The sequence below is a fragment of the Egretta garzetta genome, unplaced genomic scaffold, assembly GCF_000687185.1.
Source record: "Egretta garzetta isolate BGI_Z169 unplaced genomic scaffold, ASM68718v1 scaffold172, whole genome shotgun sequence".
Taxonomy (NCBI): domain Eukaryota; kingdom Metazoa; phylum Chordata; class Aves; order Pelecaniformes; family Ardeidae; genus Egretta; species Egretta garzetta.
This window is the reverse complement of record NW_009258951.1, coordinates 4,461,510-4,482,915: the sequence shown is the minus strand read 5'-3', so window position 1 is coordinate 4,482,915 and position 21,406 is coordinate 4,461,510. Positions and strand designations below refer to the sequence as shown.

General features: G+C 41.0%; 1 protein-coding gene across 1 annotated transcript in view; it reads left to right on the top strand.

Moving 5' to 3' along the window:
- The window catches only part of PPM1L (protein phosphatase, Mg2+/Mn2+ dependent 1L), a 98,035-nt gene that overhangs the window by 62,100 nt on the left and 14,529 nt on the right, over positions 1-21,406 (top strand). Inside the window, exon 2 of the mRNA XM_009634441.2 lies at positions 11,351-11,525. Coding sequence (XP_009632736.2) covers positions 11,351-11,525 — 175 coding nt within the window. The remainder of the gene's footprint in view (positions 1-11,350; positions 11,526-21,406) is intronic.

Below are 21,406 nucleotides of genomic sequence, written 5' to 3'. Positions count from 1 at the left end.
CCCTGCTGGTTTAGCTGTATAGGCATTTATATTTAGTAATCACTTGCAACCATAAGTTGTAATTTGGGACCTAGATTTTTCTGCACTGTTAACTGGTAATGGATAAGAATTTTCATGCATTTTTAAACCTTTTTTAACATTTCCTAATTTAATATTCAGCTCATCTATGTTAATAGTTACAACCAATTAGCATAAAAATTAGGTTAAATCTTGACATGCCTATTTTTTTTTTTTAGTAATTCATTCAAACATATTTTGCTTTGTTCCATTAGCTAAATCATGCCTTTTGGCAAATAGAGATATTAGTCTCGTATGCCAAATATTAGTGTCCTTTAGATATAGCAATGTGGACATGGTAGTGATAATTGCTTGTCTTTTGTGTCCATGCTTGTGTCTTCCAGGATTTATGAAATACATCACCTTTACAATAAGTTTCAGCTTCCTATTTGTTAAAACTAACGGGAGTGTTAGAAAATAAGTGCTTTGTCTGTGGCTAATTTTCAGTTTAATTTACCCACTAATCTTAATTCTTCTCCTAAAAAGGGCATGAATAATAATTGGCTTCCTAGCACAATTAAAATTCAGAGTTTGTATCTGTGTATATGCAATTTAAGTGCTAATGCATTTCCTTTTCTTAGGGTAATAACTCCTCTTATTCTCATTATTCTTAATATTTTTACTAAAAAAATTTGGGGTACATATATACAGTTGTCTAAACAACCAGAATAAATATTCTGGGTGGAGTAGTCATCCCAATGAATTCTCTGGAAATATTTTTACAGAGTCACAGAAGGGCTGAGATTGGAGGTACCCCTGGAGACCGTCCAGTCCAACCTCAGCTGGAGATGGGGCAGCTGGAGCAGGTTGCTCAAGAACATGTCCAGTTGGGCTTTGACTGTCTCCAAGGATGGAGACTCCACAGCTTTGCCGGGCAACCTGCCTCAATGTGTGACTACTCTCACCAGGAAAAAAAAAGTTTTTCTTCTTGTTAAATGGAATTTCCTGTATTTCAGTTTGTGCCCATCGCCTCTTGGCCATTCACAGGGCACCACTGAGCAGAGTCTGTCACCATCATTTGCGTTTGTACACGTGGATAAGATCCCTCTGAGCCTTCTCTTCGTTGAGCTGAACAGTCCCAGCTCTCTTAGCCTCTCCTTCTACAACAGATGCTTCAATCCCTTAATCATGTTTGTGTCCTTTCCCTGGACTCCCTCCGGTATGTCCCTGTCTCTGCTGTACTGGGAAATCCCGCGTTGGACCCAGGACACCAGATGCATTTCACCAGTGCTGAGCAGAAGGGAAGGATCACCTCCCTCAACCTGCCTCTGCCTAACGCAGCCCAGTGTGCTCTTGGCCCTCTTTGCTGTTAGGGCACATTACTGCCTCATGTTCAGCTTCTTGTACACCAGGACCCCCGGGTCCTTCAACCAGCTTTCCAGCTGGTTACCCCAGTGTGTACTGGTGCATGGGATTGTTCCTCCCCAGGGGCAGGACTTTACAATTCCCTTTGTTGAACTTCATGAGGTTCCTGTTGGCCCATTTCTCCAGCATGTCCAGGTGCCTCAAACTGGCAGCACATCCATCTGGTATATCAAGGGCTCCTCCCAGTTTTGTATCATCTGCAAAGCTGCTGAGAGTGCACTCTATCCCATCGTACAGGTTCATTGATGAGAATATACTTGATTCCCTTGTGAATAGGATTTCACTTCATGCCTGTATGAATTGAAGCATTTGATTGTTTTAATCAATAATAATAGTTTTAATAGCAGTTAGCCAAAACTTCCAAGAAGAATATGTGTTTTGACTTGATACACATGCTATTTTGAATACTTTCAAATCAATACAGTGTATATTAGAGGGATTAAACTCAGGTTGCATGATAGACTTCAGGATAATTATAACTAGAAATTGTTGTGTGGGCATATTCATAAGGAAAGCCACGCATTTCAGTATAATCAACCCTAAGTCTAGATATCTAATATTGCACAGTGTAGGTCATAAAAGATGATTTAGGGGCTACATGGACTGTACATGAGATCTCTAGGCAGTGGTGAGCCAATAAGCATAATGCAAATGGTTAATAAGGAGGTGGGTTTGGTATTAGTAAGTCTTCCTCCATGGCGTGTTGCCTTGCTGTGGTGATTACCCTTAAAGAACAAAGTTGGAAAATAGAGTGTTCAAAGGAGAGCCATATGAATGCTTGAAAAGATTAGAAAGCGTGCACAATAATGTGACATGTAATAATGCACCGTTCAGTGAGCTCCATCTATTGAGTTTATCAATGAGAAGATAATAGGGTGATTTGATCAATTTGCATGTATTTACATGAGAAAGAGGAATGTAGGTGAGCAGACATTTTACTTGATTCAGTGGCTGAAAGTCACAGATAATAGCAGATTCAGATTGGAAATAATGTGAACATTTTCTGTAGTATGTGAATTTATCCTCTAACAGTAAGGATAATTAACTTCCAAAGGCTATGGAAGATTCTCTGTCTCTGAAACAGAGTCAAATATTTTTCAAAATGACTTATTCATTCAAACAATGAGACAGAGAAGTCCTGTGGTCCTGATTCAAGATGCTAGACAAGATAATCATAATGCTTCCCCTCGCCTTGGTAAAATTAATCTTTTAATTAGATGTCCAGATTCCACAGCACTCCCTGTCGCTCTGCCAATTGGAGTGAAATCTCTGACAAATCGGTCTCTGTGCTTTGTTTCTTTCCTCATCTGTAGAATGAGCGGCTGCTTGGCTATATCACGTGGAGCATGTTTTTGTTAATTTTACTTAATTAATTAAAATTAGTTATTAAAAAAAAATTACTTGTACAAGTTTTTCACTAACCACTCCCTCACTGGAAGATGGAAAATAATTGGTTTGCATTTATACTTACCTCTTCTGATGCATGTCCTAGATTAACGAGTACCATGCCAACATTCGCGTGTATGCTCAGTGCAATGTCACACATTTCTATATGACTAATGTTGGGGGAAGTGGGAGGGAGAACAGAACATGTAATTTTTACATTACAAATTTTGTTGACTGACTTGCTTCTCATTCTAGGACATTTAAATAAGTCTATTTAAGAAGTGAGTGACAAGTGCTGTCTTAGGGAAGAAACTAAAATGCATAATTTAAAGCCATAAATCATCATCATTCTTTATTTTTATCCTTTCTGTTTGGTGATATGGTTATTTGGATTGCTCGTAGCCATAAATCCACATATAGACTGTGTCAAAGAAGATCAAGCTCTCCGTGCTCAAAGCATAAAGTCAGAGCAAAGCTCCACAACAGATGGCCTTTTCTTTCCATTTCATGGACACCAGTTCTCACTGGGCAATTCATTATTTTCTACAGTCGAAGCAGCTGTGGATTACTGTAATTATGGATTTAATATATCTCTGACAATCCAGTGTGAATACTAATTTGAACTTTATACATCTCCTTGGGATCAGGTTAATTTTCTCCTGATTATATAGCTTCTGATTAACTAAAGGTGTTTGTGAGGCTAATATTTTTCCTGCTACGGAAATAAGTTGTGCCTGGATTGCAAAATAATAGTGGCGTTTTCAGTGTTCAGTCTTGTCGAAAGTCCTAGGAGAAAGTGTCTGAGTTCCCCAAATACTTTCAGATACCGTGCTTTTGCTAATAACCCTCTTTTAAATTGTGAGTTTGGCTTTCCTAGGATACGTATTGATCAGTAGTAAATTATTTACTTGAATATTTATTTTGGAGAAAAAAGACACTTTTTAATAGAAATAATAGGCTAAGTGTACCAAAAGTTTGCATTACAGGAAAACTCTACTACTAACAGGTTTCTTTTGGCATGTTTGTTCTTTAAATAGTTCCTTGCTCTAGAGGGCAAAATGTTCGTCTCGGTGCCATTTGTAGATCTTGTATTATCCTCTTGAGAGTAGATTATGTTTTGCTATCATATGTTTTCCTTTTGAATAACTATTCATAGCTTCATGTCCTTATTCCAAGAGGTTTGCCTCAGCAAAATCCCACTGACTTCAGTGGAGTTATTCGTGGTTCAGGTTGATGAAGGAGAGGCATCTGATCCTAAATGCTGGGTGTGAGACATGAGACTCAGGGCTGATGTAAGGATATTTCTCTGAAATCAGTTGAAGTGGCACAGGTGGGCCTGGAGGCAGAATTTTTGTATCTACTTCAATCAACACCAGCCTTTCCTGCATTGCAGCGTGAATAGGTTGAGAAGGTGGTTTGTCTGCAGTAAGCTTAGCTCTCAGGGAGGCAGGAACCCAAAGAATATTCTTTAACCATTTCCTTCCTATAGTGAGCACCGAACAAAGCATCAGGATGACGAGAAGCAACTCTTAAAAGTTTTATGACTGATTTGTGAATATGGTAAAATGGGAACAAATACTCCATACCCTGCACCATGTTTGAAATCAGCGTTGCTGGGCAGGGGGAACGTGTTGATAAAGTTGTCCTGGTTCCCCCCTGGAAGCAGGGGCATCTCTACTAGAATGAAGTGGGTTGAGGGAGATTGACTTTCAAGTCTTTTATTTAATCTGAGATGTGATTTCTTTAACCTAGCGGTCTGGGTTTTTTTATATATATATGTAAATTATATAATTTTTATGTAAATATATATATTTTTGTACTGTACTTTTTTGAAATAAACAGGAAAGCCTTACAGCATTGCTACAAAAAATCACTACCGGACTCTCTGGAATACATTTCTTGTCCACAACCTTATTATGCCATGGTTTTTACCATCCTATTGGGAGATACCTAGTAAGTTAAGTGCACTGTTCCTAGAATAATGAATTGTGTGGGTGGTGGGTTTTTTTTTTAAAAAAAAAAAATATGTGAGTCCAGAAACCTATATATAAAAGTATTTTTGCTAAGGAGTGCTAGTGTGAAATGTGGAATGTGAAATTCCAAATGGGATCATTATATATTCCAGCTAGCACCTGTAGTTGAAATCTTTTCCGTGAGCATTGAAATGATTGAGCTGCGAATGAAAGTCTGACGGTGGCAGTGACAGGCTTCCACACCCTGCATCCACTCCCCAGGAGCGCTAAACACACATGTTGGGTCCAGGGGGACTCTGGAGATGCATCTTAATCCTGGAAGATTCTCTGAAATGCTGGATCTGCATGGGATTCAGCATCCTGTTTTACATGGAAGGCTATTTCTCTGGGATCCCCTAAGGCTTAAGAGAATAGCGTGAAAGATTTGTCTGTGCTGATGATGTGATCAGCGGTACTAAGACTTTTAAGCACAGGCATGTTTGCTGGAATGAGCTAGGGAGCATTTGCTCTCTAGACTGCAGTTGATAGGAACTGAATTAGCAGGTCTCCTTACACCCTGAGAGAACCACTTTGCTCTCTGCGCCTTACAAATCTTGGTGCTTTTGTGCGTGTAGAAATCATTTGATCTTTTATCCCATTTTTTAGGCATCAAATTTAAACTGACTAGTCTGTAATTCTGTTTCTCTCCCTTTATACTATTTTAAAAGTAGCCCTGACATTTGCCCTTTCCAAATAGCGTCTCGCCATCCTCTGTGAATTTTCGAAGACAGAGGTCGTTAAAGAGATTGTTTCAGCCCATTACCTATGTATACCTGAATGAATTTCATCTGTCCCAGCCAGATGGAAAATATCTGATCTTTATAAGCACTCTCCAACATGTTCTTTCTCTAGTCTGTCTTGAGATTTTGGTTATTTGCCTCTAATATTAGCTGCCAGTTGAATGCAGCAAGGTAAAGATAGCGAGTACTGTAGCAAAAAAAGACATTAAACACTTTAGCTTTTATGGCATCATCTGTCAATAGCTTTTCTACTCTGCTGAGCAGTAGAGCAACATTTTGCCTGGGCTTTTTCTTATTACAAATGGACTTGTAGAACCTCTTCTTGCTACCTTTGCTAGCTCCAAGTAATTTTTTTTTTCTTTAGTCTCCATTTGTTTCTCAGTGTTTGTTATTCTTTTATATTCATGTGGTATTCTGACTGTGTATATGTGTCCTTCTTGAGTTTGAGATCACTGAGCAGCTCATGACTTAGCCAAGTTAATTCCTAGGTATTTTCTGCATTGGGATAGTTTTCACTCACATCACTTCTCTAAGGAAATGTTTGTTCCCCGTGCCTTATTTTCTCCTTTGGCTTGCAGGTGTTGCTCCTTTTGTACTGTCAAGCCATAGAGAAAGATCTCTGTGTCCTTCCTTTAAAGTCCTTCATCTTTATTATATTGTTTTCTCCCTGAAGAATTATTCCTCACCTTTATGCAAGTTGTCTTTTGCCTGCCTTATCTTAGGGGGCTTCTCAGTGCTGGAACATCCCGCACCCAAACTGTGGTCTTTGCTACTATCACCAGCACACTCCAAGGTTGCTGGACAACCTGTGCTCTGAAATATATTTCCTATAACGTATCTCAGCAGTTGCAGTACTTTGTTACATCTTGTGCTTTGGTTGATTACTCCAGTGCCTGGTTAAAAAACCCCAACCTCTCTACTTCATTTTTCATTTGATGTCTGGTGGGCCTGCGCTATGGTAGTGGCTCTGCTTCTCTTTTTTACATGATGACTTTTGTCACATCTATCTCCCTTTTACAGGCTGGTCCTAGAAAAGCAAATACTCTCTTGATGTACAGGTCAATTTTTTATTTCCATAACCTCCTTTCTCAGTAAGTTATATCATCTGTATTAATGATCTAGTCCTGTGAATTATTTACCAAGCCTCTCTTATTGCCCAACTGTATTACTGTTTTGATACTGTACTAATTTCCTTCCAGCTCCTTTTGTGTCTTCTCCACGATTCTTCTAGAGATGTCTAATAGGGTCCACAGATCAATCCCTCTTTACACTTCATTATGTTTCCTACTGATGAGATTATCATGGCCAACACATGGCCAAACACAAGGTTTACACCCATGTTCATTTTTTGTACCCACCTCAGGCTTTTATTTGTCGAACTCACTTGATCCTACTTAAAAAATTATTTCCCTGAAGTAAACCAGGAGGTGAACAAAGTTGAAATTCCTCTTGTTCATAAGGTGAACTCTGTTCTTGCCCAGCAGTTCATGGTGTATCATCTCTGAAGAAGGAAACTTGTTGTAGTGACCCACATGTCTTTGAAGGGGAGGGAAATGTGTGAAAAGGCGAGGCAGCAAGATGCAATACAGGAATCTTGATGGTTTTTTGTATCCTTCAGTGGTGTATGTGCTACGCCAGCAATACCACACTCCAAAATGGATCCTGTATTTTCCCACAGTCTCTGGATATTTGCAGTAGCAAGGCAGGTAGAATTAAGATCATAAATTTGTGGTTTCCCTCCTCTCCCTGTAAATCATGGGAGTCAGTGTGGAGTGCAGGTCTGAGGCAATAAAGTCTCCATCTTCCATTTTTTAAATTGGAAATCTGTGTTTATAAATAATGGCCGTTCCAGCTAATTAGATCCTTCAGTTGCTTGATGTGCCAGTGTGCTGATCTCGCCATAGCTCTTGCAGACCTTGTTTTTCACAGGGTCTTGGTGCTGCTTAACACTTGCCGTCTTAATGAATGCATTTTGTCATAGAGTACTTGGGCCACTTCTTGCACGTTTACACGTGTGCCCATGGAGGTGTATCTTCTCCGTGTGCATGCGTTTGCCTGGAGAGCTGCGTAATTCAGGAGCTGGCCCCGATGCTTTGCCATCCTGCTCCTCCTACTGAACGCCGCCACGGGGCGAACAGCAAGCAGATTCCCAGGGCATCACCACTTGGAGAGGGTTTTCCACTGCCCAGTGTTCATCTGATGATAACACAATCTAATGAAACCTGCTTGAGTGTTTCAAGTGCCAGAAATACACAAGGTCACCGTGTTTGCTTTGGTTAAAACCTGAATTTTAAAGGTTGAGTGGGTTGGTAAAGCCAAGCTATGGGATGCGTTGAGCAGTAGCAGCCTGCAGAACGTGATTAGGATGAGCAGGGATGCAGCTGTCCCTTACGGGTGTGGTGGTCTTCTACACGCCGAATATTCTACTGCATGTTAAAAACCTGTCTGAAATCACCCAATATAACTCTGTAAGGAGACTGCTTTGTCAAGCCGCCACTTGACTTTGAAGTAGCTTCATAAAGAAGCCTTTCATTAACCATTTTAGACCTTTACTTCCCCACATACAAGGGAGCTCCCAGAAGGATACACTTCAGAAAAGCAGAGCAAGTTTTAGAAGGCAGTTAGCATAATTTACAAAAAGAAAATTTATTTTGGATATGTTTCTCATCAGTTAAAAGATACGGGCAAATTTGGTAGTTACAGAAGGATGCTGGCTGCATTTGAGGTTCAGGTTACCACACAGTTGATTTCAGCATTTCCTGATGTGATCTTTATGTAGGTTTTGTTTTGTTTTGTTTTTCTTTTTTAGTGAATAGAGAAAAATGTGATTTTTTGTGAATAAGCTCTACAAATATATTTAATTGTATGTAGATATTTTAAAATGTATTCTCTATATATGAAATAGTGGTTTTCCATGGTAGGATGAAATACCCTAAAGTCAATTAAGGTATTAAAGTCAATCCTTCATTTAATTTTGAGAAGGGTGCTTCAGACTGAACACAGATTCATGGGGGATGCTGCAGTTTCAATTTTATAAAAGAAATTGATACATTCCTGCCAGAAAATAGGAGGTTATTGCAACCGAAAGAGGTAACAGTTCAGCAATGGGCATTTCTGTTATGTGGTTGTTTTAAAGCAGTGGTCTGTGGGAGGGTTCCTGCGTGAGCAGGACCAGTGTTTCTTTGCCTTTCTCACTGCTGCAGTTGCTTTCTCGTGCGGAAGACTGACCAGCAAATGCTGTACAATTAATTGTACCTATAACTAATGGCTGAGGTCAGGCGTTTTCCAGCAGCAGCTAGGTTTGTAATTCCTTCCTGCAGGCATAAGGGGGACCGTACAGAGTAAAAGAGGATAAAGGTACTTTGAAGCCTCAAAGTAGTGAAATGGGTTTTTTCCCCTAACTTCTGTCTGTGACACAAATACATACATTAATGAAAATAGGTTTCATGAGAGTGGGGGAAGCCCAGTGGTGGCCGAAGGAGGAACGGCCGAGCTGCTGGCGGGCTGGCTGGCATGGTGGGATGCTCTGCCAGCAGGATGCCCGTGAGCAGCATCCTGACAAACGGGTCTCTGGGCTGCAGTCTGCACCAAAATCCCTAAGGGATGCAGGGGGAGTTTCTGATCTACTCAGAAGTTGAATATTGTGGTCTGTGCAATGAGAATTAAGGTAAGGTGGAAGGGTGTGAAAATGGTGGAAGTAGTTCTTTTTAAATTTTTTTTTTTTTTCTGTTTTGTTCATGCAGTAGCCTCTTGGTTTCTTTAATACCAAGCACGTGCATAAACTCATGCACTCACACCCTCACACTTTTTCTTTTTTGATATTCCAGGTACCAGAAGTGGCTTTTTAAAACCAAGATAAAATTACTTTTGTAGTGAATAGAATATAGTACTATCTGTTTCATTGCTGCAGTGCAGCTAGGGATGTAATTACTCAGATGGAGCTGGTCACCTTTGTTGCTAGAAAAGAAGAGGAGTTTGTATCGGTTCCATCATTGCTTTACAGTTTAAATCTTTAATGACACCCAGACCTAATGTGAAAGACAGTGGGCTAAGCAAGAGTGTTGGGGTTTGCATCTCACCAAGGGGGAGACATCCCCACCTGTGAGATCACACTTGGAAGTCGGTGTAATCCTCGGCCTCGACATCTGTGGAAGAACGTGGTGGTTGGGCTGCACGTGGCTCGCCACAGATGTCCATCGTGCCGACCACGGCCGATGGCCCCGATGGGCTTCCCATCTGCTCGCACCCATCTGCCCCTTGACTTCTACTTGGGCTGCAAGATCTTTGGGACAGGATGGGTGTTTTTTCTTATGTGTTTACAGCCAGTAGTATACAAATACTCACTCAGCTGGCACAAGACATATTTCAGAAAATGAATATATATAAATTCTAATTTTGTTTTCTGCTCTTTAGAATTGCTTTGTTAGGGAGAGCACAAAAATACCCCTCTGCAGAGTAAAACCTCTTCTCAAAGGAAACATTAAACACAAATGCCTGAACTTGAACTAAAATAATTAGTATACAGTGTATCTTTTGGCCTTCCCTTGGAAGAAAATCACTCTTAAAATGTAACATTAAATATGCTGTACTCATGTGGAGAGTTTGTTTAGTTTTCCTAGAATAATTTCATTCATCTCACGCGGCTTAGCTTGCAGAAAAATTGAACACAACTTCAGTGATATTTTAAGGTTGCAATATAATCGGCAATTGACTTTGGAAAACTAAATATAAACCCAGGCATAGCCTGTTGCTGAGTGGAGGTAACTTCTGGTCAGTTCCAGGTCTAAAATAATACGACCTTGTTATAATTTATTTTTCTCTTTTGTCTTGAGGCTGGCAGGAAAGCTGGAGCACTGGGCAGCAGCCTTTGCTACATCCTCCTTTTCCTGTTACATTTGTATCATAGGTGGAAAGCAAATAAAAAATCCAAAGCCATGCCAGAAAGAGGGACTTTCTATTCCCTCTCATAGGGGGAGTGTAATACTTGCAGGAGAGGGATGCTAATGCTTAAAAACCAGAAAGCTGGTTTGTGTTTGGATCTCACCAAGGTGTCCGAGCTCAAGGTCTGAGGGAGAGAGCTGTTCCAGTGGCGGCAGGGGTCCTGGGGTGACCAACACCTCTCCGGAGGCAAATGAGCTTAGTATTTACTACCATTTACATTTTTGCACAAGGCTCCATAACATTGGTACAACCATGCCACCTTGTGTTAATTTCTGTTTCCTTATGGCCTTGAGCAGTCAGAGAAAAAAATTTAAAAGAATTTTCTGTGTGTGGATGTGTGCATATATATATGTAATTTTTTAATGCTGCTAAATGTTCACTTCTATCTCCTTATCTGAGCCTGACTGTGTACCAGTAGCAGATGAAGCAATTCCACTGTGTCACTTTGTACTTTTAACATTTAGGACAAAGACATTATAGTTCATAGTTATAGTTTCAAAATATGCTAACGATAAAGTTGAGCTATTGTGGTGTGTATATGTCTAGTCCAGCATGGGTTACTCTTTCTGGACTGCCATAAACTCCCTGCTGAAGAGTGTGTTATACCTCAGCTCAGGGGAATTTGGTCCGTTATATCCCTGACTCCCTGGAAGTTTGGGGCAGGTAGGGGTCATTTTGGCAGAGAAATAACCTGTGGATTTTGCACCATGTAGCATTAAAAGTGTTTCATTGTGAGGAGTTACATTTGAGAATGCCTTAAATTTAAAAAAAAAAAAAATTGCTATGGATATGCATAAAGCTTTTCAAAAGAAAATGTATTAATTAAACCTTTGCCTCTTTTCTGCACAGTCGGCAGCAGAATATGTGAAGTCCCGCCTGCCTGAAGTCCTAAAGCAACATCTTCAAGACTATGAGAAGGACAAGGAGAACAGCGTGCTGTCTTACCAAACCATCCTGGAACAGCAGATTTTATCAATTGATCGAGAAATGCTGGAAAAATTGACTGTATCCTATGATGAAGCAGGTATATTTGTGGTTTTTTCTAAGTTACATTTTACTTAAAAAAAAAAAAATAATTGCTGACTTTCAGTCTTTCTCCCAAATATTAGTGCTTGTGCTGGCAAATTGAATTTTGTCCTCAAAAGTATGAAGTGACTCAGTGAAACATTTCTTTCTCCTAAAATGAAGTTGAGATAGAAAATTTTCCACCTCAGTGATTGAATACTAACTAGCTGAAAGGACAGTTATTTTTCTAACAGCACTTTGTCCTTTGTAATGCACTGATGTTGATTGATCTAGCTGTGCCTCGTTATTGTCTCTGCAAGTGGTGCGACCTGGTTTCTGCTGGTTTCTCCTTCACTGCTGACTTCTTTTGAGGGCTCACTTACCAGATAATGTGTGGTGTGTTGGAGGCATTGTAACAGTGCGATGACAGGGGTTTTCAATTTTGACATTTACTTCTTAATAATTTGGAGGTTTTCTTAGTTACAGCTAAAACTTTTTACTAGCATTTTGTTTTAAAGTAGTTAGAAACATCTTCCAGCTTTCGGGTCCTTCACAGAGTTGTCCTGATGCATGGCCTTCTTTACAGTTACAGAGAGAAAAAGAGATGCTGTTGATATTTTTCACTGATCTTCCAAAATAGCCACCAATATCTGCTATATGTCTACTCCCTTGAATCTTACTAAGTTTCCTGGGGTTTAGATACCTTGCAAAGAAAGAACCAGACAAAAAGAGCAGTTCATTGTTTTACTGCTGAATTAGCGTTCATGGCAGCGGGTGGACTGGCAGTGTGTACGGACATCTGTACAGATAAGCCACGTGTTTCCACTCCAGGTGTGTGTGTGCCTGGCTCAGTGCGCTCCCAATAGCTCATCTCTCAGCATCCTTCATTCCTTCATTTCTTAGCTTTATCAGGAAGGCACTGCTCCCTGTTTCTCCACGTTAGCCACTCATGGCTGAGACCTGCAACACACCACCTCCCTTCATCCGCAGCCCTACCAACCAGTCTCGGGCAGCCTTGTAGTACAAAAAGAGAGTTTATATTTAGTACATCCTCATTCTGTATTTTTTCTTAATCTCTGATGGCACTTTCTTGTTCTGTTACTCCCCTGGTGGTACCTGGCACTGTGGTGCCCGTGGGGAACCATTCTGAGCTCAGCTCCAGGTTTTCCTTCCAGCTGTTTTAGGCAGAAGCCTAGACCTTGTAACTGGGTTTTTCATCCCTTTTAGATGGTGTTTGCCCGACACCATCCTGAGCGGATCACTGTTTTGGTTGGACCTGGTTAGATGGCACTCTGCTAAAATCACCGTCTTCTGAGTTTCTCATCACTAGCCCAGCTCTGGAAAACCAAGCACTGACAAGCTGGTGTTATTTCGTACTCGTGCTGCAGTGCCCTGGAGTACTTAAAATGCTCAGACTACTTACCAACTTTGTTCAGACTCCTACTCAGACTCCCACTCAATATGATTCTCTTAAGCTACTTTGATCTCGAAGGCGCTTGAGCAACTTAAAATGCCATTTGCAGACTGCACATTCTGGGTACTTACAGGGCTGTGAGCTTTAGCAACTTCAAGTAATTACAATGCTGTATTACTTATCAATTATATTCACACGCTCACCCAGTAAATAAGCCTGATTCTCTTAAGGCCCCATCCAGTGCCATTTGCAGACTACACGTCACGTACTTAAGGAGTCATATGAGTTCTCAAAGGACAGCAGAGTTAAAATGAGGGCGCGGGATATTTGTTTAATCACATATGGCCTGATTTTAATGATGCATAAAAAATAAGCTTTGAAAGTTGTTGCTTTCTGTTGCTTCTATTTGTGTTTTTTAACGCAGAATTTGCCAGTCCAATGAGTCATGTAAATCTTTTCCCTGGCTTGGTCACTTCATCTCCCCAGTCATTTTGATTGATAGAAGTTTGTTAGGAAGGAAAAAATGCAGTGGAGGAAATTGCTGACTCCTGTCAGAAGAAAAAGCAAGCATTTTCCTTTATTGAAAACTGAGTGTTTGTGCAGAGAAAATAAAGATTAAAACTGCTTGAAACACACATTTGGGGATTTATATCATGGAATAAAACAATCATGTGGAAATGAGAAGCTACATAAATAACTAGTTTAGAAAAGTCCCAGCATATACACACATTCAGAAAGGAGGGAGAGCACAGTGTGCTGTAAATAAAAATAAAGAATTTCAGCTTCCCAGTCAGGTAGAGACACCTCTAGAGATTAAAACACGGAGATGGAGCCCGCTCGTCATTCTAATCATGTCACTTGTTTACTACAAAAGCAGAAATGGTGCTACCTGCTCTTGAAGTAAGATCTGATTGTGAGCAAAGCACAGAAAATGGGCAGTTAAATATAATTGCAGCAGCTGTTTGTGATCCCAAGCTCCCCAGCTATTCAGAGCTCCAGCAGTTGTGTTGGTGACATTTTTCTTTTATTAGTGTTTTTCCATACCGAAGTCAATTTAATGAGAAGATCAAGCTGCTGGTGGTACATGTAAAATGAAGAAAGCAATCTTTAAAAATCAAAATGGTGAAAATAAAAGCAATTGTGATGTAAGGGGAAAATACAACTTTGTCTGGCAGGGGACTACGTGAGACATCAACAAAACCCATCCTGGAGAGCACTGTCAAGGGTTTAATTTCTGTAATCATTAGCAGTTGCAGTTCTGCTGCGTGTCAGCCAGCGAAACTAGAAAGTTAAATGTTTAAGGTACGTGATAGAAGGGGTCAGTAGCTGACTGTAGCAGGGCGCTGCATGTAGGGGAGCACCTCCACAGCAGGGGAGCAGAGCTTTTCCATCCAGGAAACCTTTCCCATCCCTCTTGGAAGGGCTGTTTTCTGAGGGTTCAGAGAGTGCTCACCCCCAGCTAACTCTCCCCGTGCCAGGGTTGTCTCACAAAGCGAGCGGAATTCGGCTGCATCCATTTGCCAGAATAAAACAGAACTGCACTAAAATGGCTTGGGGTTTCTGGTACAATTTTGCATGTTAATTTGGCCTTTCTAGCTGCATGCAATATTAATAACATGCAGCTTCAATGGACTCAACATTCTAATGCCTCCTTTTGTAAATCTTTCCCTTTAGGAAATCAGTATATCAGAGCTACCAAATAAAATGAGTTCATCTAAAAATAGTCAAATGTTGACAAGATTTTTAGTGAAGTTTGACTAAGGAAGCTTGATAAAATGAAAGCAGGCCAAAAGTGACAGATGGGTACAAATCCTCTCATAATCTTTAAATCCCTTAGTTTAAAAAGTGGCATTCTTGACTAGTTAAGGCTGGGTTAATTTTGTGCAGGAATTTTTTTTCCCACTGAAGTTTTACTGGATGTTAATCCTATTGAGTTGATTTATAGCATCTCTAAACATGTGAGGTGGTCAGTGACTACTCTGTACAAATACAAGTTTAGGATATTTAAAGGTACTTTGGCATTTAACCCTGGTGTGCCAGGTAGCTAAAGCCTGACAGGAGATTCTGATGGTGGTTTTGTACTGTAGTCAATAGGTTTTTATTTAATGGATGGCCCCTCTCCCCCAGAGTCCTGTAGAAATTGAGTTTCATTATTGTGCGACAAAAAAGATGAATTTCATTTTGCCCTGCCATGAAGCAGTCATGAAAGATACTGATACTTAGGCACTGCATCCAGAGCCAGATGTCAGCCCCAAGCATGTTTTCTTAGCTAATATTTTCCAAGGTGCCCAGTGTTTCCTGGAGCTACCTGCAAGGAAAGCGGGTGGCTGCTCCTCCATGCCTCCTCCTGGGGCGGGGACCAAATCTCATGCCTGGCCAGACCCTGCGTGTGTCTCCCAACGGCTGCAGTTTGTGTTAAATTTCATTTGAAAAGTTCTAGGTACAGTTGATGTGCATCATTGCTTGAGATGCTTGCTGTCAGTACTATAGCATTTCTTAAAGTGAGTTTTTATGTTAACACTCCGTGTCCCAAATTGCCTGAATACTCCGATTTTAGCAACAACATTTTTTTTCTGCTGAGATAAAATGTGGCCATTAGCATCACAACATACTGCACTTTGTCTCTGGATGAGATGGGGGTTCTGCCTTCCCCAACCGCGCTCAGGTGCTGTGCTCTCCCTGGGCATCAGATGGTCCTTCAAAGCAGGTGTTGCATTGTCCTCCACTCCTCGCTCCTGGCATGATTTAATATATAACGAATTGATAAGGAATTAAATCAACTCGTCATATTCAGCCTGTATTTCTGTGCTTCGCAGGAGACTGGGTCTGGCTTCTCCCATAGCTGCAGCTCTGAAAACCGGCTCCGAGCTTAAACCCAAGGCTCAGACTTTCATTCCAACCGCAGGACTGCAACCTAGCATAGATCCAGTCCTGTGAGCATTTGCTGTTTCTGGCAAAAGTACAGAAAAGCAAAAATATCCAAGATTAAACTTCAGCCCAAGAGGTTGGCAAATCCATCTCCTCCACATAAACGTCCATGCTGGTGTGGTTGTGCTGGGAAAAGGTTAACTTTAATCATCAAGGGGCTGACGCTGCCCCTTTTTCAATTACAGTGCTCCCTTTCGGGCAGCACAGGCAGGTGTTTTCTCCCAGAGAAAGTGACTACAAGGAGAAAATGAGAAAATTAAAGCAGTAAAATTGCACCAGAAATATATCCTATAATTTGGGATAATAAATACCTTGCTGGGGAAAATCCTTTTTTCCCACTGCAAAGAGCATTATCAGTTAAAGTCATCATTATGTTACACTGCAGTGAAGATAAAGTAAGCTATCTTTGCTGTGATGTTTATCTCAAGGTAGATTGTGCACAGCAATAACCCATCAAAAATGCAGAAAGAAATCTGTTGGGTTTGTTATGTCCATCTTCTTTAAAATAAAAAAAAAAAAAGTATTGTATTATAATGCACACACATGCTTGGACCATGCTTTTGGCATGTGTTTGACTGGTCCTTTTCACAGAGGGCTCGGTCTTTGGGGAAATACAGGAATGCACTTTCAGTAGTGGTGACTCATCAGGTGTTTAAATCCTTATCCTGACAAGGAGCCTCAGGAATTTTTCTCTTCCAGTCTTGGCTACAGCCATTACCAGTAAGGTAGGGTACGGGCATGATCTGCTGACAGCATTGGGAAGAGCAGACACCTATTACCTCACAATTATACAGTAATAATATCCTGCAAGAACATGTAACACTGCCAAATATGAAATGGCCTGAGCCTAAAAAATGGTTGGAAAGCTTTATGTAAGATTTTAGGAGGGATTTAAAGAGCAGGAAGAAAGTTGTGCACTAAACACGATACAAACAACACTCTCAAAGGCAATGGGTTGCACAGACTATGCAAGAACAAAAATGGGAGAGCTGTAAAGAAGCTGCAAGGAAGAGAAGAGCCAGAAATTATGTCTTTTTCTGAAGAAAAAGCATGTACAGGCAAAGGAAGGTCATAGCAAACGACACATTTCTAGTGTCTCGAGGGATGTTGCTGGTAGGCTTTCTGTGTACTGTGGTGAGCACCCCTGACAGGCGCGTAGCAATCCAGTAAATTTATTTTCTGATGTGTTGCAAACATGTCGACACAGCAGACGTGTAACTAACAGCGTTCGAATGTGTCGGGGCAATGTTTATTGCTGTGCCAGAGGCTTTCTTCTGACAAGGAGAAAACCAGAGTGGCTTGCAGGCCACCGCAGGTGGTGGCTTTCTCTTCAGTTCAGGTTCAGTCTTTAAATGATTTTTAGGTATTTGATCTCAAGAACATGATCTGAAACAACTTCCGTCTCTGGGTCTTTGGTTGCAGTGAGAACTCGGCATTGTGCTTTTTCCACATATTACAGAAGGAAGTTTTACTCTTTATAGCCAGGTGATTACTACTGAGTTTATTTAATCTCTGCCTTACACCCGGTGCTTTCTTTGACATATTTAATTTATTTTACATGTTAAAGCTATATGTGAAACTTGGTCACCGTGAACCACTGCTCTGTTTTTCTGCAGAGGACCGGCACCTACAGCAGAAATTACAGGGCAGTCACCAAGGGTAGAATTTTTCTCTTTTCCCTTTCAATATCTGCATTATAGACATCCAGTTCTGGACAACTTTTCTAGAGCTCTTCAGTAGTCATTAGAAAGAATCCAGCATTTCTAGTGTGATTCATGGGTTTATTTTAAGCATCTAATTTAGTATGTAAGAGTCACATCCTAAACGTGCCCGCTCTTTTCCGTTGGCTGTGAATTAGCTTTTGCTCACAAGTAAAATACAGGTAGACAGCTCTAGCTGGGAGCTGAATGCTGGCCTAAGGGTCTCTGTAGGTGTACACATAAAACGATTTAAGTTACGTTTCAGGGTGTAGCTTCAATGCAAACCATGCAACACTCTAGTTTCCTACGTTGTGGTCTTCCAGCTTTCTAGAATACTGGCAATGTTTGTAAACAGCATACATGTATTTAAGCCAGCCCAAGCATGCTTTATGCTTTTCCTCCATTAAAATAAATTTTAATTATTCATATAATTACAACCTTTCAGCAGAAGCTCGGAGCAGAAATAGCACTTTGACAGGTGCCTACTTGCCTGTGAAATACTCTTCACTTCCTCATCAATTTTTGAAGTAGGTATTTATCTGTTTAAATTTGTCAGCTAGCAGTCGATTTTTCAGAACCGACATAAACGCTAACAATACTTGGTTCAGGGTACTTGGTAAATATATGTTTTGGTAAAACCAAAAAAATGTATTTTTATATATTTGGTGAAACATCTGTGCAGCATAAGTGCAATGGTGACTCTACAGGGCTGTGTCAGTAAGTTAGGGATTTTTTTATTAATCACCTGAAGTGTTCTGTTCTTACTCAAGCACTTGTAACTATTTTCAGTCTTACTGTGTGAATGCCACATTTGGGAGGGGCTGCTCCTCCACATTGCAAGAGGGCTTTTAAAGGGGTTTTTCAGTGATCCTGCGTTATCACCACCTGATTGCCATCTTTCCTGTTTGTATCTTTGGCCTAATGAAAGACTTGAAAAGTATATAAGCTCTGGAGAACTAAAATCACTATTTGAGGTTTATTTTGCGTAAGTTTTTTGTTAGATTTCATTTGAAAACCTTTAGATTCAGTTGATGCGCGCCATCGCTTGAGATGGTTGCTGTCAGTACCATAGTGTTCTTCCTCTATTTCAGATGCACATGTTGCATGAGTAGACAGACATGAGCATGGATTCATCTTATTTTTTTTATTATTTATTAAAAAGATATCAGAGAGAGCATTTGAAGACACAGCATGCTGGAAATTCGGTGTAGGCAGTGAGAACATCTGTTCCAGGCCTCTGGAAGAAAGCCATCCATCTTGGTGGAGGGTTGTCACCTGCTGATGGATGCAGAGATAAATGCCTGAAGAGTCTTGTGAGCAGCAGTGAAGGCAGCAAAGTTTGTTCTGCCTACAAACCTGACAGACCGTTTGGAGACCCTTATTAAATTTTCCTGCATCGTTACCCAGACAATCATAAACAGCATTGCTGTAGCAGGGTGGGGCGGCACAAAATCATCACCAGATAGACCTTTGTAAAACTCTTCATTACACCCGCAATTGCTGAATTTCAGCACTGAAATGATAATCTTCAGTCTCGCTGCTCCTAGCTTTGCCGTGTCGTGGATGAAAAGCTAATATTCGGGTTCTTCTGAAAACATTTTAAGAGGAGAATCATTGAGAAGAAAATACATTGTAATAACATCAAGAACATGCACGTGCACAGGGGTTTATGATCTGAGGGCACAGCTTCGTTTCTGGAGGTCGCTTGCACTCTTGCACACATCTTTGTGTCATCTGTCCTTGCACGCTCCCCGTTTGCAGCAGCGTTCAGCTCGTGCTAAGCCCTGCTTTGCATGCACAACTGCATTGCACACCACAATCAATCACGGTTAGCCTTTTCCATTATTTCCCAGTGTTTGAATTATACATAGGGAGATGTAGGAGGAAAAAGGAGCAGGAACAAAAGGAGGCTTTCTGTTCTTGAGCGACACTTTCTTAAAAACCCCATCCATAATCTGTAACAACCCATCAAGGTAAAGAAGTTGGTCATAAACAAGCAAAAACTAGCTCTTCCTTGTGCTATAATACCTTTCTAACAGTGACAGTTGCTGAGTTTCGGCAATATCGGTGCTTTTTCCTCCCTTCATGTGCATCGTTTCCAGGCAGCTCTGGGATTACGGGCTGCAGCCGCTGTCTGACAGCAGCTTGGGCGTATCTTTAGAAAAGCGTTCACCTGGGCTTCGTCTGCCAGTTGAATTTGCTGATCTCGTACAAAAGTTCCCCCCAAACTGTGCTGTTTTTACTCAGCTGCGTGCCGGGAGGATGATTTCTGAGGTGACAGCTCTGCCCCCAAACAAATGGGCGTTAGGCAGATGTGAAGGTTTTGCATTTGCAAATGGGCAAAGTAGAGTTTGATACAGAGAACTAAAAGATACAACCAGAAAATGTAGAAGGAAAAAAGTGCAATCTGAGGTGACTTTTGGCTGGGCGTTGGAAAACGATTAGCCCCAGAGTTTGATTAACCTGAAGAGGGAAAGGTCACCAGCTTGATTTAAGCTGCCACCCTTGCTCAGGCCAGCCAGCCTCAATTTACAGCTCAATAAAATCTGCATCAGCAAATTTTGTGTGTTGGATAGTGGAGGGGATTGGGACAGAGTGAAGATCTTGAATTAAATCACAAAACTGCTTAATTGTGTGTAATTCTGGTGTGTTATCACTCCTCATCCCTTTTTTCCTCCTCCTCTTGCTCCCACGCTTCTGCCAGCGCAGGAGATACAAAGTAAGATCTTGATCCCTTTGGATGGGGTAGATGTTTGCATTTGTAATTTGGCCATACACCTTGGGCACTGAATAAATAACTCTTAAATACTGCCTTGCTGTACAGCTCTGCCTGTGTACTAATAAGTTCCTTATTTGTTCAGGAGTTAAGGCGAGTGATCCATCATGCAAGTGCCTCAGGGCCAACTGGAGAGCGTGGCAGAAATTTGCCGTGGTCCTCCATGAAATTAGCTGCAGCCTGATGGACGGTCCTGCCACCGATGGGTGTTAGTCCTTTGCAAAACCCAACCGCAGGAGCCGAGGGATAATGCAGTCACAGTAAAAACCATTTGTCGGATACGATTGCCAGCCACAGCGGAGATTTTCAGGCAGCCCCGTTAAGGCTGAGTGACGCGGAGATGTGCGCAGCATCTATAAACTAGCCGTTAGTTACCCTGTTTGTGAAGGGTTTGCTAATTATATGTCTTGAGTTCAGTGTAGTGCCTACCCGCTGACACCTTATTTATAAGCTGCTGCTTTAAATCTGGTGTTAGGGCTCAGGCACCTCAGGAAAGTGCAGGTCAATTCCTGGGGTTCAAATGAAATTTTGCAGCCTTGATCCTTTAGGCAGGACTGAGATAAAGCCAGGGATGTCACAGGACTCGGCACAAATTGGATGCTTTTAATTATTTTGGTGGGTGTTTTTTTCCAACTGGGATTTTCATTTTGCTCCTACTTTTTCCATGTGATTACAGGCCTCATTACAGTTGAATGTCACTAATAAAAGCCTGTTGAGCATCTAGCATAGCATTTTCTAACTAGATAAGGTCAGTCATGCTCTTATGTGGCTTCGTGGGGCAGCATGTGGAGCAGTGGTGTTGCTGACCTTATTGCTGACACTTAAAATCACTGAGCATCCATTTGCTGTCCCTGTGCCACCACCAGCAAAATTCTGCTTGGCTTAAAATATGGAGTGGATCCTGCAGCAGGTCGGTACAGAACTGACTCACTCAAAGCCAGTTAGTGTCGTAAACCTAACATCTTTGATATCCTTGGCACTGTAATTGTGGAGGGGTTTATTTGTCTGAAATGGCTAAGAGGATGGAATCCCTTTTTTTTCTTTTTCTTTTTTTTTTTTTTTTTTTTTTTTTGTTGTTCGTT